Source organism: Thermobia domestica, chromosome 1 (assembly GCF_964235325.1).
Source record: "Thermobia domestica chromosome 1, izTheDome1.hap1.1, whole genome shotgun sequence".
Taxonomy (NCBI): Eukaryota; Metazoa; Arthropoda; class Insecta; order Zygentoma; family Lepismatidae; genus Thermobia; species Thermobia domestica.
Window position 1 is genome coordinate 135,283,046 of NC_137454.1, and position 18,259 is coordinate 135,301,304.

Sequence of the window (18,259 nt, forward strand, 5' to 3'; positions counted from 1 at the left end):
CAAACATGGAATTACAACCGTTCGCCAACCTCCCTACTCTCCAGACCTGGCTCCTTGTGACTTCTGGTTGTTTCCAAAATTGAAGACGCCTCTGAAGGGATCCCGTTTTGAGAGTAGAGAAGACATAATGCGGAACACGACGACGGAGCTGAACAACATTCCAAAAGAAGACTTCCAGCGGTGTTTCCAGCAGTGGAAGGATCGGTGGGCTAAGTGTGTGGAAGCACAAGGGGCCTACTTTGAAGGGGATTAGGGTCCCAAATCTGTCAGGTATTCGCAACTATTTTTCTGGCCAAAGGTCGGATACTTTTTAGACAGCCCTCGTATTTATTTTTTATTTATTTTATTTTTGCTGAAAAACGGTTTTAGGGGGCAAAAGCCCTCACCCAAAATTTGAAAGTAGCCGCTCGAAAGGCAAAAACAAGTGGACCAAAGTGAACGAAATTGTGAACAGATATTGCGGACATAAAATTAGGGAATACGTGTTTTGTATTTTCCTGGAAAAAACTGTTAGGTGGGGCACAGATCCCTCCAAACCTTTGATCATGAAATATCAAAAGTGCTAATAACAGTATGTCAGAAGTGCCTAAATTTACATGAAGAATTAGAACAAAACTTTGTGTTAGGACAATAAGCAAAAAATAAACAAATTCGGCTTTTTTATTTTCTGCGAAAAAACGGTTTTAGAGGACAAAAGGTCCCCCCCCCCCATGAATTTTGAAATTTGACGCAAGAAAGGCAAGAAAAATGTACCGAACTGAATGAAATTGTTCACAAATGTTGTAGAGGTAAGATGAGGAAATACGTGCTTCGTATTTTCCTGAAAAGAGAAAAAAACCTTTTGAGTGGACCGAGGCGTTGAGTGTCGGAAGGATTGGACCGAAGCGAATGAAATTGTCTGTAGATATTGGATATGAAAAATAAAGCCTCTCGTGTTTCACAAGTGTCTCCATCAGATTTCTTCAAATTTGGCAGATCAACAAGCACAAACAGTATAGCGTATTTTGTAGTATTTCACGAGGCAACTTTAACCCTTACAATGTTTTTCCGCATAAACAAAAACACGTGCCGATTAACTTCCTGTTTGCTGTTGATGTGCCAAAATTGATAGGGACATCTTTAAAACACGAAAGTCCTTATTTTACATACAGTCTATACAATATCTACACACAATTTCATTTGCTTCGGTCCACTCCTTCCTGCACTTTTACGGTAATATTAACTTTTTTTTTGGAGGGGCTCTAGGCCCCAACACTGTTTTTTCATACAAATTAAAATGCATTTTATTTATTGTTTTGCAAATTGTCCCTATACGAAGTTTCGTTGCAATTCTCCATACTCTTTAGGAACTTCTGACGTATACATACTTATTTGCACTTTTGATATTTCTTAATCAACAGCTTAGAAGGTCCGAGCCCCACTCAATCGCTTTTTTCCAGGAAAATACGAAACACAATTACCTCAATTTACGTCTAGAATATCTGTGCAAATTTTGGGTGGGGAATTCTGCCCCCTAAAACCAATTTTTCGCAGAAAATAAACTTTTGCGTATTGTCCCTACACAAAGTGTCGTTCCAATTCTTCATGTCCTTTAAGCACTTCTGACATAGTGTTATTAGCACTTTTGATATTTCACGATCAAAGTTTTGAAGGGGTCCCACCGAAACGTTTATCTTTTTTTCAGGAAAATACGGAACCCATATTCCCTCATTTTTCGTCTACAATATCTGTGCACAATTTCATTCATTTCGGTTCACTTCTTCTTGCCTTTCGGGCGTCAACTTTCATCATTTTGGATGGGGGATTTTGTCCCCTAAAACAGGCATTCGTTTAGTTTTGCGTATTGTCCATACACAAAGTGTCATCGGAATTCTTCGTCCTTTACACACATCAGACATATTGTTACTAGCACTTTTGGTATTTCATGATCAAAGGTTTGGAGGGGTCTGCGTCCCACCTAACCGTTTTTTCCAGGAAAATACAAAACACGTATTCCTTCATTTTACGTCTGCCATATCTGTGCACAATTTCGTACACTTTGGTCCACTTGTTTTTGTCTTTCGGGCGTCAACTTTCAAAATTTTGGGTGAGTGCTTTTGCCTCCGTAAAACAGTTTTTCCGCAGAAAATAAAAAACATGTATTCGTTTATTTTATGTGTAGTATCTGCCTGTCAAATTTTATCAAAATCGGAGTGTTACACTTGGGAAGTGTTACTTGTAAGAATATACCGTAATGCCATTGATACCAGGTGGAATTAAAGAACACTTTTAAATGGGATTACAATTTCGTTTCCGGTCTGTTTATAACATTACTGTATTAGAACGATACACTCATTGCCATTTGCTATTTTTGTTACGTGATATACGTAGCAAACAGTTTTCCTTACATGTCTCTAGAAAATATTTTTTGATTTCGTGAGAGTTAGAATTAAGTTTGACCGGTTCATAAATGACAAGTAAGAAACGTTTAAGAGAAATACAGAACTGTTGCATTATTATTATTATTATTATTATTATTGATATTTTTGAAACATTAGAATTACGTGCTTACGAGGATTCGTGTCGGGTCCCCTCCGAAAAGAAAAGCTGGATATGTGCCTGCACTGAATGATAGACGTATGAGTCAAGGTATAGACGAGCGTGCTAGTCAATCGAGTCCGGAGCATCAAAAACAGACTAAGACCACAACTTGCAGTTCTTCTTGCCGATTGATGCTGCTTTTTACCTGCTATGATATGTCGGATAATAATGTGAAATAAACGAAGGTCAAGACCATGGCGTATTGGTGTTTCATGCACCTAAACCTGTAAAATATTTGTGCCGAAAACATCTTTCACTCACTAGCTAAATTTGAGGGTATGATCGCTCATCTTGCCTTATAAAGTATAGTCTTATAAAGAATATATATAGCATAATAAAAACCTTAAGACCAAATTCAATGATTTTCTAGTTTTCTTTTTTAATAACGGGAAACTTGTTTATTTCATCACGATAAATCACGTTTGATACTAAGATGTCTGTTTCTGACTATATATATTTTTCATACTTTATTGGAGGCAATTTTTTTTTCAAGAAAGAGGATGATAAAGGAAGCTATACAACACCATAAACTGAAAGCAATCGGTATTACTAATAGTACACTAATTCTAAATAAATACGTCATCAGAGGAAACAAAAAGTTATTTCCTAATTGTATTGTTTCAGTTTTATTAACATAAAAATTATACACTTTCTACAATGTTTTGTAAAGAAAAAAAATTGAACAGGACCGGATGGGATTCGATCTGGTGTCAAAACAGTATAAGAATTACTAGTCCGTTACTCTACCCACTTGACCACACAGATTTTCTTTTGTTGCCTATCTTTTTCTTAAGAAATAAATGCTCATGGCTATAGAGCATGTCACTTCCAAACTTAAGACAACAGTTTTCCTCTTTGTTTATATATTTCCGTATAACATCTTGATTACAGAAGCTAATTTATATTTGGCAGACAATTTACACCCTAGATTTAAGCCAATAAATGCAATATTTTACTCCAATTTCCAGTTCCTTGATTCAGCTAATCTTGTTATTCCCTCTGCAATCGTGCTGTGCTACTCCAAAAATTCCCTCGAAAACACTATTGCCAGTATACACAAAACCGAACATAATTTTGTTTTTTGCTTATATTTTTATTATTTTATTATATTTTTTGGAAATATCTCCTTAGATGGATTGCTTTCTATTATCTCCACTTACTAATAACTAAATTTTACGCATAAACATATGGAAAATGAAATAATTGCGAAAAATCGTGAGTTACAGTATACGCGCAATTTTTTTGCGCATGGGAGTACATAATTCTGAAAGACCCACTTGGTGTCATTTAAGTGTTATTGAACCTCATTTTTTCATGCTTTGACTGCTTCAATGGTTTTAGCATCTTATTAAAACATTTGTTTGAAAAAAAAATTCTCCTCACATGTAGACCTACGAAAATGGAGTTATGTTACTCTGGTTCTTATACGACAAAATAATAGTCTGACGGAGCTAGATATAGGGAATGAGAAGGATGATCTAGACATTGAAATCCTAGCTCATGCATTGTCAATTGTTTGCAGTGCTCGATGGATAGGGGCATTGTCCTGAAGGAACAGATTTTTTTTTTCCGGAGCGTCTTCCAGTTTTGTGAGTAATGTAGAGTAATACTCTGCGTTAAATGTCTGACCCTTGGGCTGGTAATCGGAGTAAGACTCCATTATAATAATAATAATAATAATAATAATAATAATAATAATAATAATAATAAAAAGTTACAAATACTTTCCCAGCCGATTTCTGTCTCTTGAACTTCTTGGGGCGAAAGCAGTCTATTGACTGACTGTTGCTTCGTTTCAGGATCGTAGTAGTACAACTATATTTCGTTCATGGTTATATTATTGACAGAAATTGATCGATATTGCGGTCAAAATGGGAGATAACTTCCCTTGATGCTCTCACTCTTCCACGCTTTTGATCTGCTGACAAATTTTTGGAAACTCATTTCCCTGAGGACTTGCGCATACCCAAGTCATTATGAATTATGCTACCGACGCGTTCCCGAGAAATGCCTACAATATCTGCCACACGTTTTACGGAGATTTTCAAGAATGTTATGAATTTCATTCATGATTTTGGAACAATCCCTGTTTTTGGTCTTCCTGGTGTGAAGTATCATCTGTTGAGAAATCGTCACGTTTAAACTGTTATCTTCACCACTGCATATGACGATGGAGAGTCCCGTAGTGTTTCTAATTTCCTCAAGAATTTGATTCTGTGACTTTCCTTGGTGGAACATAAATTTGATGACAGTTCTGATCTCGATGGTCGTGAAATTCGCTGATTGGGCAAACATGATCACTTCAGGGACCTGAAAGAAACAATAAGAATTTAGTTATTAATATAAAAAATTGTATTTGTACATACAGAGATACGTTCTTTAAAACTTTATAATTCCATTATTCTACCTGCACTCCTGGGTTAGGTACGAACTTTTCAGCAACTCATCGTAGTTAGGACAGTCATGTCTTTGTGTGGTGAATATAACGAATATAATTGTTCATTCGTATTCAGCTGAAATACCCTTTTCAGACGGTCTAAAATAGGGCTAATGAAAAATATTTAAACTATGTGTAACCTTTGGACTTCTGGCTCAGGAAACTTCTCCACAAGTTCAAATTCATTGGAGTTAAAACTCTTCTCATTAAAATCGCCCGTAAATGACATTTCCCAAATTCGAAACCTCGTTGAGTCGCTTACTCGTACATGTAAACGAAATTCATTCGTATTTCAAGAAAATAAATACTGCTATACTTTCCGTGCTTTTCGTCAGTTTTCTGGAATATTGCCATGATGCTGAGTGGCTTGTAACTACCCTTAGAGTTCAGTGAAGACATTTATGAAGATTTCATTGAAATTAATTTCGTAAATTTTTGAGTTAAACTCTCATCTTTTACTTAATAGTATCGATTTTCGAATCAGTTGGTCGTTGAGCTCTAAAATCTTTCTTGTAGATTATAACTTTGGAGAGTTATATGGACTGTTTTAACCGTACTCTACTATCTTATCAGCAGCAGATTATGTTCGTATTGTCACATTGTGGAGGAAGATACTTCCCTGTTCAAGTTGCTCAGCGAGTAGCCGTGACTTTGTCAATTGTATTTAGGATCTGGAAACGTTATAGAAGTCATGGTTCATCGTCCTTAACTGGTCGGCTAAACTCATCTGTTTACATATGGATAGGATCGCTGTCTCACGCTTCTGGCTCGCCCAAACGTTTCCATGAGTGCTATAGAACTCTTAAATGACATAACATGAGCGATAGGGACACATGTGACCTCTCGGACCTTCCAAAATTGGCCGCATCATGTTCGGTAGTGCGTTTAACGGCCTTGGAGAGCTTCTCTTCTAAGCTGGAGACCCATGTATTGATATCATTGGGCTTTTGCCGAAGATGGTATGTTCCACAATAAAACTGGTACTCTTCATTAATGAATGCTGGATATAATTGCGACCTGATTTTGGTTTCGTATAGGCGTGGCAAGAACTGTTTCTTGCTGCACAATCTAGGCACTTCATAGAGCAACATCAGCAATGGCTGTTTCTTCGTTTTTTTGGGGAAAGGAGGGAAGGAGAGTGATGGACTATGTGCTAGTGCCTCTCGCTGTTGCTCTGGACCATGGTTTTCTTTAGCAAGACAACAAAATCCGTTGTCTTTGGGATACAGATATCACAATGTTCGTGGGAAACATTGATGTAACGAAAATTCAATGGATCGTATAAAAACAGTTGAGAGTGGTTGCAGTTTTAAAGTAAAGAACTGGTATCAGTCTGTGATAATAATCAATGTGTTGAGCATATAAAATACTCCCTCCGCGCAAAAACCTCCCTGAGTCTTTTCTGGTCAGTGAATGAATTCGCCAGTGAGAATACAGTGTTGTGTGTTGTAGAAGGAAGATGATATTTTCTTTGTTCGATTCGAGGGCAATAACTGTATACATCTGTGTTTATAATGAAGCAATGTTTTATTAAGACTCCTCGATTTCGGAGAGGAGGATCTAAAGTTCTAGAGGGAGACCATAGTCAACACCACGCGCTACATTGCGAGGTGCACACCAAAAGTACGTGTTGTTTCGTTCTAATTTCCAAGAACAAGGAAATACAGGAAACTAACTTGTGTCTATTTCTCAACAAACTCTCCTCCTCTTTATTGATACACAGTTGCCATCGCTCTGTCCATTCTGTGTAGCATGTGGCATAGTCATCTTTGGGAGTATGTTTCAGATACTAGAAAATGTCACATTCCACGGATGATGTACTAGCAAAATGGCGTCCACAAAGAGAATCCTTGAGTTTTGGGAACAACCAGAAGTCACTCGGGGCTAAATCTGGTGAGTAACTTGACTATGGCAAAAGTTCAATACCATGGTCAGTCAAGAATGAGATCACAACATTAGCAAGGTGTGGCGGTGCATTGTTCATGTGGAGGATGAAATTACCATTTGCCATTTGTGGTCGTTTCTCAATCAATTTTGGCAAAACTTCTGGATCCAAAAGTATACGAAAATATTCGCCTGTAATTTTATGACCTTTCGGAACAGGTTGGGACAATATCACTCCCTGGGAATCCCAGAAGATAACATATAGTACCTTCTCATTGGATGCCATCTGACGATTTATTTTTATTTATTTATTTATTTATTTTTTAATATTTGAAGGGGGGAGTAAATCTGTTTCATTGCATAGGCTGCCTTTTTGATTCTGGGTTGACTAATGATATCTGTGATTCATCCATTATCAGAACACTTTCCAAGAAATTGCGTTCCTCTCTTCTGAAGCGTGTCAAATTTGCAACATGATCGAATCCTTGCCTATTTTCCATTGTCATTAAGTATTCTTGGAACCCAACGAGAAGGAACTTCCCTTAGGTCCAGTTCGTGTGTAATTATTCGTTGTGCTATTCCCATTGATAGCTCCAGTGCATCACAAGTCTTCTGCAAGGTGACACACCTATCTTCCACGATGAAATTTTCAATACTGGCAATGTTAACGTCATTTGATGCTGCTTTTGGTCGTCCAGGTCTCTGCTCATCTTTCACACTCGTTCGTCCTGCTTTGAACTCACGCACCCACTTTCCAACAGTGTTTTTTGCAAGAGCGCTATCACCACACACATCCTTCAATTGGCGATGAATATCCGCTGCACAACGTCCAGCTGCGGTGAAGAATTTTACAATTACCCGTTGCTCTGCAACCGAAAATTTCATGTCTCCGAGCAGTATCTGAAAAATGTCTTACTCGTTCAGGCACTGATTCAATTACTGCAACCTTGCAAACGAAATTTGCACAGCTTAGAGACGAAGGATAGAGGTCCCCGACACCGCAGTTGCTTTCCTGGAATAAAAAATATAGACTTCAGGACAAAATGACACGTACTTTTAGTGTACATCTCGTATATCTTAATTTTTTGGACAAAATTCTATAACTTTAACGGGGGGGGGGGGGGGGGGTAAATTTTCCCTTCCTAACATTTCTGGATAAAACACTAAATGAAGTCTTTCCTTTTCACAGAGCTGAAAGAAACCATGGCGCGAGTAGGTGCAGACCTCAAACAAAGATTTCTGGAATCTGTTCGTAGTACATGGAATTCGGTGTATCAGTTCGCAAAATTCCATCGAACTGATGATCCAGCTCTTGAGCAAGAAATGAATAAGGTAATAATAGAATATATTTTAGTATACATAAGGTAATACTTTGCTTTTTCTCATGGTAAGATTTGCCCGTGTAAGCTTTTCCTTCTTTTCAACTTGCATCAGTGATTAATAGAAAATGTTTTAAAACAAAAATTGTAAATTATAGAAGGATAATGAGTAATGAATATGATGTACATATTTTTGTCAATAACATTAAGTAATATTAGTTTGTCTCGTAAATATAAATAAATAAAATAATATTTAGAAAGCCACCATCGAATTAAGTAAGCATATACTTGTAAAATATTCTGGCTTACGATGCTCCTATAAATCTAAACTTATTGTATGTCTGCATATAAATTCTGGATTATGAAGTAACTTTCAGTATATGCCAATCTTTCTTCGGAAAACTACTTATTCACATTCGCATAAAATTGGTACCATACACGTTTTCGTTCTCTCTTTCAAACATTAGGAGAATATTGTGACTACGTTCTGAGTTAAAAGCTTCTAGAAGAGACGTTATTACCAAGTTTTTGTGAACAAGACTTTACATATTGTATTACGATTTGCGAATATATAAATCAAAATATTTTTAAAAGATTTACACCGTACTAACTTTTGTGTTCTTGTATTGATGATCAATTTTGTGTCTTAACTTCTTCTCTGTATTTCTGGCATAATACACGAATGCTCTTCCTCAGGATATTATCTAAGCTAAATTGGAAAGATGTTGGGCATTTTACATTCTAGGGTATAGCGCCATAGTAGCAGTAACTAGTATGTGAAGGCCAATGTATACCACATCTCACCAAATGAAGCAAACGCTCTGTAACAGTTTTTAGATTACTTCTTATTTTTCTATATATGAACTGTGTAAATTTTTAAATGTGTTCTATACGTTCAATAGGCTGTTATAGTTTTAATAGATTTTTAAAAAGTAAAGATGTGTCTAATTTTGAATTGAGAATGATCAAATACTAGCTATTTTACTTTGAATTTCTTTATTGAGTCTGTGGAGCTAGTTGATTAGTTTAGGAGAGTTTTGTAAATTTTCCTCTCCCACTTAGAGAAAATATAATTCAAAGTTACGTTCAAATATATACATTTTTTTTAACCTTTAGGAAAGAGTTAATTTTTTGAACAATATTTGTACAATAGATAAAATATTCTTTGCCTCTGGTGGAGCTAGGTTATCGTGCGCTCCCTCCCTGCCTCACGGAACTCTCGCCTTGCCCCATGATATATAATGTGTTTGTACAAAAGCTTCCATCTCCATCGTTTCCGACGTGATTTATATTTGTAAATAAACAAACTAAAAAAAAAAAAAAAAAAAAGTAGTAGCCTACAAATGTTCTAAATTCGATTTTTCATGTTCATTCCTTAAGCGACCATTTAGAAAGTGCAGATGAGATATGACATATGTAACATAGCTTCAAAATATATAGAGCCATCATATAAGGAATGCTGAGCCTTTGCTACTTGTCAGCCACATGCTGATAAGAGGTTTCTCATGCAGAGAGCTTTACACAGTGTCTTTCTATCAGGGTGGTTTCGGAGACACTGACATGTGTTGGTGCAAGGTCCGATACTAGGGGAAGTTTTTCCCATCCAAATTCCGTAGACTTGACAAGGTCTATTTTTGCAGAATATGGGCGGACGTTGTTACCGTAGATGAGCACACCCTTGCGATTGACAGTTGCAGGACGTTTTTCTGTCAATATGACCCCAGTCAATGTTCCATCTGCTGCGGTGAGCTTTTGTTTCAGTGGCAAAAGTTCAGACTGGATGATGATATGCATATCCCATCGAACACACAACATCACTTTGCGAGGTTGCAGGTGTTGTTTCAGTACTGTTCCTACCATGCGTGCTTACTGCATCCAGAGACGTTTATGTTCAATCTTGTGGTAAAGGACCCACTTTTTATCTCCAGCCTCCCTCCTGTCCAGATATGTCTCTGTTGTGTGACGAGAGAGCAGGAACAGGAAATGTCGACATATCAATTCAAAGAGTGGCCATCTTCTTAGTTTCGACACGTGATAGACGTCCTGCAGACGCTGAATAGGCGAATGGAGTTACATGGCCAGTTTTTTCACAATTTGATGTAAATAACTCCAACAGCTGTTGCGCACTGTCGTGTCATGTCGGTAAGGCTGTTGTCTCACAATCGGAATTTCTGGAACAATCTCCGACACTTTCACAAGTCGAAGATTCTTTTCCCATATGCAGCGGTGATGTGTTTTGCCGCTGCTGTTGTTGAACAACCTCGATTAAATTCATACAGCATTACATTCAATATAGGATCTTTTGTCAAAGCTATGTTCTAACGCATGCCCCTGTTACACTACGCACGTCCAGTGTCATACTGCTGCACTATAATCTTCTTATTGGATGATACTTAGGTAACTTCCATGTATTTCGTCATCCGGCCATCAAATGGTGCTGTTTTCGCGCGTTATCAGAAAACATTACTTACGAAATGATCAATTACTTTTCTCTTTCTAATGTAGTTCATTTCTTTAAATATATATTTCGATTAATCTTGATATAGATCTGTTTATAATTGTCGTAATTTTGAATGGAAATCCCCTCTCGGCAATTACTAAATAATAGATGTCTACCAAGATTAGTCGAAGTAAATATGTCTAATTGTACGTGTCAATTCCTTAAAGTGCTAATTGCTTTAAAATCGAGCATATATTTTGTGAGAAATCGTGCTTTAAGTATTTAAAGTAGCAATTAACTTCATAGGTATTGTTTCCACATTATTTATTTAAGAAGCAGCTGATATTTGTATAAATTGTTGAGCTCCTCTATCTTCTCTCTCTCTCTCGTAAGAGAAACTCAAAAATGTTAAATTTAACATTAGAAATTTGATCCTTTAAAACAGGGTGCTACTTTTTGTCACCGTTAAAATATTCAAAACACAATTTCTGAGAAAGTACACTCAGAGTATCTTTTTAAGAAATTAATAGTAAGACCTTTTAAACGATATGTCACATGACTTATTGCGACTTAAAACAATTATAATGAATTCTTTTTTCGCACAGGGAGACGGACTTGCAGATAATCTAAACGCACATGTGAGCTCTGTCAAAAGAAAATGCTAATAATAATGATGGTTATTTTTTGTATGAATTTGCTATCCTTTAAAACGTTCAATACAAGAGTTTGCGGAAATTACTCGTTCAGTTTCGAAGAAATAAATAGTTCCAAAAATGGGTGTTACAGTATTTAATTGACGCATCACATGACCCGTATTACTATTTATAATATTATAATGCGGTGTCGCCCCATCTTGAGAATGAACCTGTAGGGTTGAATTTAACATTAGTAAATCTTGATCAAAAAGAAGATTGACTAGTCTCTTTATTTTTCACGAATTGCATGATTGAATTACGTTGTTTCAGAAATTACATGGTAGAAACTTTATATCACACACGCTTAAGAGTTGCTGATTTCTGAGTTTAATACAAAACAATATACGCATATACGAATTTGAAATTCATAATATAAAATAAAATATACATAATATGTACCCATGTAAAAAGTCTATCTGACGCACGTAAGAATTCTATCTCAAGGTTTTAAATTCCTTAGGTACGTTAAAAAAAAAATCTCTTGCAGTAATTAAACCACCACAACAGTAAATGGATCTGAATTAACTCATTTCACTTTCCTTCCAAAAACAGGACCTCTAGTCGATTCTTTTCTCCTTTTAAGACAGCTTATCAAATCTTAATACTACAAGGAGACGATCTGACAAACCAAACAACCACTTTGTTGGTAACATCTCTAACAAGAGAAGTTCGGGAGAAAGCACTCGCCTGCAGAGAAACTAAGCATGCCATTTTGAAGGACCAATTCATACTGATTACAGCAAGCTAATAAAATTCCTGTACGGTTGAGAACTGTTCGAGAGATTCAACTTGGAGGTTTATATAAAAAAAAAAAAAAAAAAAAAAAAAAAAGAGTGTATGCGCATTCAAACGTGTTAAGTACAACTTTATTACATTAATTTGAACTTGCTACTGCTTGATCACTGGGGTCCATTCACAAATTGTCCATTGCAAGGTGGATGATGGATGGCAAAGACGTAATGGTTGAGAATATACCAAAGAACTGCACACGATTTGTACAAACCATTTGATGTGTTTGGATTCCGACCAATCAAAGATTATGGCAGGAGATTTGCACATAGTGTGAAACTTCTTCATCCGGACGTTATGATGTACCGTACTAACAAAACAGTTAAGTTCGGGTCCATGCTAATGAATCATTTCCGATCACCGCTATAGATTGGATTGTTTCAGTTTGTGTTCCACAAGACAAATTACCGAACAAATTATATCACCTGTCGAATTTTCTTTTCGTTTTGGTTGTGCGTACTGTTCCCTTGACTGATGCAACGCAATTGCACATATAAAATTTTCATGATGCAAGGAAATCTTTTACCTGCGTCATTTCTTCATAGAACAGAATAACAACAGTGATCAATTTTCATCTCTAACCTATCATTATTGTGAACAATATAATGACTAATTTTAACTAACAAACCTGTTAGTTGTTGCGAAAGAGTTTTTTTCTGTTACCTCCGATAGATTTCAATTCATGTCACAATATTCCTTGCCCATAATTTTGTATTTCGTGAGCTTTTCGTTCTTGGCGATTCTCCATATTTGCGGAGCCGACGAGTCTATATCTCCATCAGCACTGTAATGTATACTTGCCATGTATTGTTGGATAACAGGCATACCTGAGGCGTTACTGTTAAGACCTAAACATATAAATTAAATATTAAATTAACACTGCAATCTCGACTTTACAGGTATTACAAGAAGAATTTCACAGGGACGAGACCGAAAGCACTACCTCAGGTACAACAGATAATGAGCCAGAGACTGATTTATGTATCGGACAACTAAATAACGGTCGCAGGGTTGATTATGTTCTGCAGGAAGCTCCACTAGAAAGTTTTAATGAGTATCTTTTCGCTTTAGGGAGTCATTTGTGCTACTGGTAAGTAGTTTCTATTGTATATTTTAATTTGAGTTTGGAATATTTTAACCTTCCGTCACTCGAGCCTTTTGTACCATGAGTACTCGCGTGCTTGCTCTTTTATAACATACGTATTTTGAGGCAGCACTGAATGATGATGATATAATAGTACTAGTGATACAGATGAAGATGAAGTTGGAAATGATTTGCGTATAATATATTCTAACATTAATTTTATATCATATAGAAATACTAGCTGAATTGCCCGTTCTTCGCACGGGGAGAATGGGTTTATGGGAAATATTTGATTGACCCTTTCCTTAGGTTATTTATTTCAATGAAAATGTAATGATAAAAATACAGAAGACACTTTGTTTTTGGCAAAAAAAAAAAAAAGAATATTGAAATACCGTACCTCACAGAATACGCCTTTAATCAAATTGATATGAATTAAAAAAAAAAAAAAAAAGACAGCTTGAAGTGGGTACTAGCTCTTCCAAAAGTCATTTCAAACGGGTCAGACGTTTTCCACAAATATACACAAATCTGTCATTTTTTTACATTTTAATTTTCACCTCCCCTCCCCATCCCCTCTTCACTGTTGGGAATGAACTTTGACTTAGATGACATCGAAAACGTCTCTGTTCATTTCAGCGACCCCGTAAACTATGGATTGCACACTAATATCAGTCGTTTTGTATTATTTTTACATGTCACTCTTTCGAACTACCACCCCTTGTGGTGTCTCATTCCCACAGTATTTTTTTCAAATTGAACGTAATTTCTCCATCTTGTGTGGTTAAAATTGCTCCAGCATTTTGGAGTTACGCTAGAATACACATTCATACACATACATCCAAGTATATATAGATGCGAGCAATGTGTTTGGTATTTCCCTTTATATTCCCAATCCAGCTGACATGCTCGTTCATGTCTAAACTTGGGATTAAATGTCATCGTGATTGTAATCTAAGATATTGACAAACCCAAACTATGGATTCGACACCAATCTGTTATTTGAGAGATTTTATTTTTTCCTTCCTATCTCCATGCTGATAGGACTGAACTTTGACTTTAACATTATCGGGAGTGTAATTATTAATCTAAGAGACATCGAGAACTATGGATTTAACATTACTGTCGGTCATTTTCGATTATTTTTATATGTCAACTACTTTCCATCACTCTAAGGTTGCTAATGGGGGTTAAACTTAGACTTGAATGCTATAGAAAGTGTCGGCAATCAATTAAGGACCCCGAAAACTATGGATTCGATACTAATATCGGTCGCCTTTATTTATTTATTTATTTATTTATTTATTTATTTATTTATTTTTATTTATTTATTTTTATTTATTTATTTATTTATTTATTTATTTATTTATTTATTTATTTATTTATTATTATTATTATTATTATTATTATTATTATTATTATTATTATTATTATTATTATTATTATTATTATTATTATTATTATTATTATTATTATTATATGTCAGCATTCCCCCAGGGGTATTAACGGCTGAAGAACTTGAATTTAAAGGGGTTCGGGAGAGTGTCTATTCATCTCATCGACTCCTAAAACAATGGACTCTCTATGAATATTGATTATGTTCTATCATTTCATGTTACCCCCTTTCCACTCTCTCTAGGTGCTAGGGGATCTTAATCCTGCTGGAGGCTGAACTTGAACTTACAGGTCATTGGAACTGCCACTAATCAACTTAGGACCCCAAAAAGTTTGGATTCGACACTAATATCGGTCGTTCTTTTTTATCATTTTTATGTCGCCACTTCCGCTTAGGAGTGCTAAAGGGGAAGGGGGGGGGGGGGAATCGTTCACCCACTGGGGTCTGAACTTGGACTTAAACGTCATCAGGACTGCCACCAATTAATTTTGTGACGCTGAGAACTAATAATTCGACACTAACATCAGTCGTTTTCGATATTTTACGTCAGCACTTAAACTCACGTCACGAACTTAAATGGCATAGAGTGTATTACTATTTATCTAAACGACCCCAAAAACCATGGATTCGACACTAATAGCAGTTGTTTTCGATCGTTTTTGTGTGTCTTCTTCCCTCACCGTAGAAGTGCAAGGAGGTCTTACTCAGAGTGGGAGCTGACTTGGACTTACAGGGTACCAAAATTGTCACCAATCAACGCAGTGATTCCGAAAACTATGGATTCGACATTAATAGCGGTCATTTTCAATTATTTTTATATGTCACCCTCTCTCAGGAGTAATAATGGGGCCTGAATTTGGATTTAAAGGGCATCTGAAGTGTCACTGTTCATCTCATCGACTCCGAAAACTACGGATTCGATATTATATCGGTCGTTTTCGATTATTTTTGTCTCCCCCTTCCCCTCGCCCTGAGGTGTGTTAGTGGGTGTCTTACCTGAACAGTGCTCTTTTCCGGACTGCAAGTAATATGTGTACCAGGTTTGGTTAAAATTGCTCCAGGCGTTTCAGAGTTATGGTAGAACATATATAAATACATACATACATTTTTATATAAAGAAATATTCTACATGCCATTGCCATTCTCTGCGTGTAATATTTACTCTGATACTGAATGAATATATTGAAGGTAATTAATGCTCTGTACATTTTGTTCTGGTCATTGTGGAAGAGAAGTTGCAAAAGTATCTAACAATACAGAATAGCAACATAATTATTTGAAGATACAGAATGATGTCTTTACCTCATACTAGCTCTGTAATCTGACTGAAGCACAAACCGTTTGCATTTTTCAACTTTTCAACTTTTTTAAAAAATTTTTATATTATTATTATTATTATTTATTTATTTATTTATTTATTTATTTATTTATTTTTGTCAGTGTGACATTTTTTACTATTATCAATGTGCACTGTTCTAATTCTCACTCACATCCAAATCATTTCCAACTACATCTGTATCACTAGTACTATCATATCATTTAGTGTTGCACTTCTTAGATCTACATTACTTCTTCAGCCACTGATTGTCATTCCTCATTGTCATGGTCATCATTGCTGTTGTCAAGCCGGATCAAAGAAGTGTGAAATTATTTACAGTGCAAAGAAAATCAAATTCACTTAATAAGCAATAACCTGTAATACAAACGAACATATGTTGGAAAATTTCAGACTCTACAAGTGTAAGAGGTTACCACTTCCATCACACAGTGATACATGTTTGGAAAAAGGAATACCAGCAACACTTATTCGTCGCCCCGTGCTGGTAACTACTGTGATTGCACAACAGCTATGAACTTTGGGATGCTGTAGAAGTGCAACCACTTAAGGAATAGTGACAGTGCTAATGCAGTACTTCGTAAAGAGTACTATATTTTTCACTTGCTTGCTTGTTTTCTTCTTTTTTTCTAACAGTGTGAGTGACGAGAGGTTAAGCAGATTTGATTAGTTGCAGTAATGAAGAGTATAGCTTAGGCAATATATAACAGGGTGTCTATCGGTCACGAAAGCTACGAAAAGTTACAGAATCAAAAAACTGTCATGAAAGTCAAGAAAAAGTCACGAAATTTAGCTTTTGGGTCACGATTCTTTTTTATCTGTACAAATATAAGTAAAGACTGGAAAATTTTGTTCTATAAAACGTCAAAATTCACCGCCAAAAATATCTGTGGTCGGCTTTAGACGCTACTAAATCTCAAGCAAAGCACTTCTATCGCATGCATGAAAATTCGGCCTAATTCGCATCCAAATTCTAAACGTATTGTTCCATTAAAATAGTTTTGTAAAAAGAGAATTTTCCGTTAACAAAGTGTGTTTAGTGGAGAACCTCTCTAAACATTCTTTAATTTCCCGTCGTTTCGGATATTGTGCTTACTATCCATTCCTAGTTCTAATTCTATACATTGGAAGTTAACATAAGGTATCAGTAACGAAGAATATGATCATGGCTGTGAGAAATGCATCGTTGAAGCGAATGGAAGCTGTGAAGCAAAAACGAGATGAACACGAAAGACAAAACAAAATCAAGATGGAAGCAGAATACCTTAGAGTTGAAGGAGAAGAAAAGGAGATTATTACAACAGGCCAAAAAGGAAGTTGAAGCACTTCAGGAGAATATATATAATATATATAAAGGTAAAACAATATTAGCCAACTTAAAAGAGAGAGAGAATCCATCACTACAACTGTTTACAATCAGTGTGACATTTTTAAAGGATTGCTAAATATTTGTCTATATATATATATATATATATATATATATATATATATATATATATATATATACATCATGTGTATTTAGGTATGTAATTTTAAGATTAGTGGATTTGTGAGTGTTTGCTGTTGGTTAGTTACCGAACGAAACAGACTATCTACAGTGAATATACTGAAAGTAATGTGAGAAGACCAAGTTTCTATCGCTCCATGGAACAGCCTTTGAAAGTAGAGATAAAATAAGTGCTAAAGAATATAGATACTGTTATTAGTTTTTGAATGTTACGAAATTTTATGGTTTGGTAAGGAAAAGCCACGAAATTTTATTTTGGAATTTTAGTAGACACCCTGTGTAAGCACAGCATCATGTGTTCTCAATTTAATAATCAGTTAACACAGTTATTTAAATACTTAGTGAGTTTAGTGCTACTCAGTCAATGTTCCAATGCAACTTACGTTTCAATGTTCCAATGCAACTCACGTTGCATTTTCGATCAAAGAGGATCATTTTGATATAGGTGTATTATTATTATTTTTCAGTATGACTGAGTAAGCTTCAAATATAGGATGTTCTTTGAATCCTACTGGATTTGAAAGCTTTTATGAATTCTAAACGGAAAGTTGCATAAAAATTACATAAGTTAAAGTAGACATGGAAATTAAAATTTTGAAGTTGGTAACATTGTGCTATCAGAGTTTCGTGATCAACAAGCTACCATTATAACAACATAGAAAAGTTGAGTTGTTGTATGCTCAGTGGTTTGCTGAATTTAAGTCGTGTGTTACAGTACACACAGAGAGTTTACAGGAAGAAAGTTTTCAGAAGATATCTTCACATGAGTTCAAAACGCAGCAGAGGACACCC

At 35.7% G+C, this 18,259-nt stretch overlaps 1 protein-coding gene across 3 annotated transcripts in view; it reads left to right on the top strand.

Annotated features, from left to right (window-relative positions):
* Positions 1-18,259, top strand: part of LOC145689360 (triacylglycerol hydrolase DDHD2-like) — a 160,406-nt gene that overhangs the window by 138,871 nt on the left and 3,276 nt on the right. For all 3 annotated transcript variants that reach the window (XM_081763518.1, XM_081763514.1, XM_081763513.1), the window contains exons 12-13: positions 8,091-8,233; positions 13,044-13,234. In XM_081763518.1, the coding sequence (XP_081619644.1) occupies positions 8,091-8,233; positions 13,044-13,234 (334 nt within the window). The remainder of the gene's footprint in view (positions 1-8,090; positions 8,234-13,043; positions 13,235-18,259) is intronic.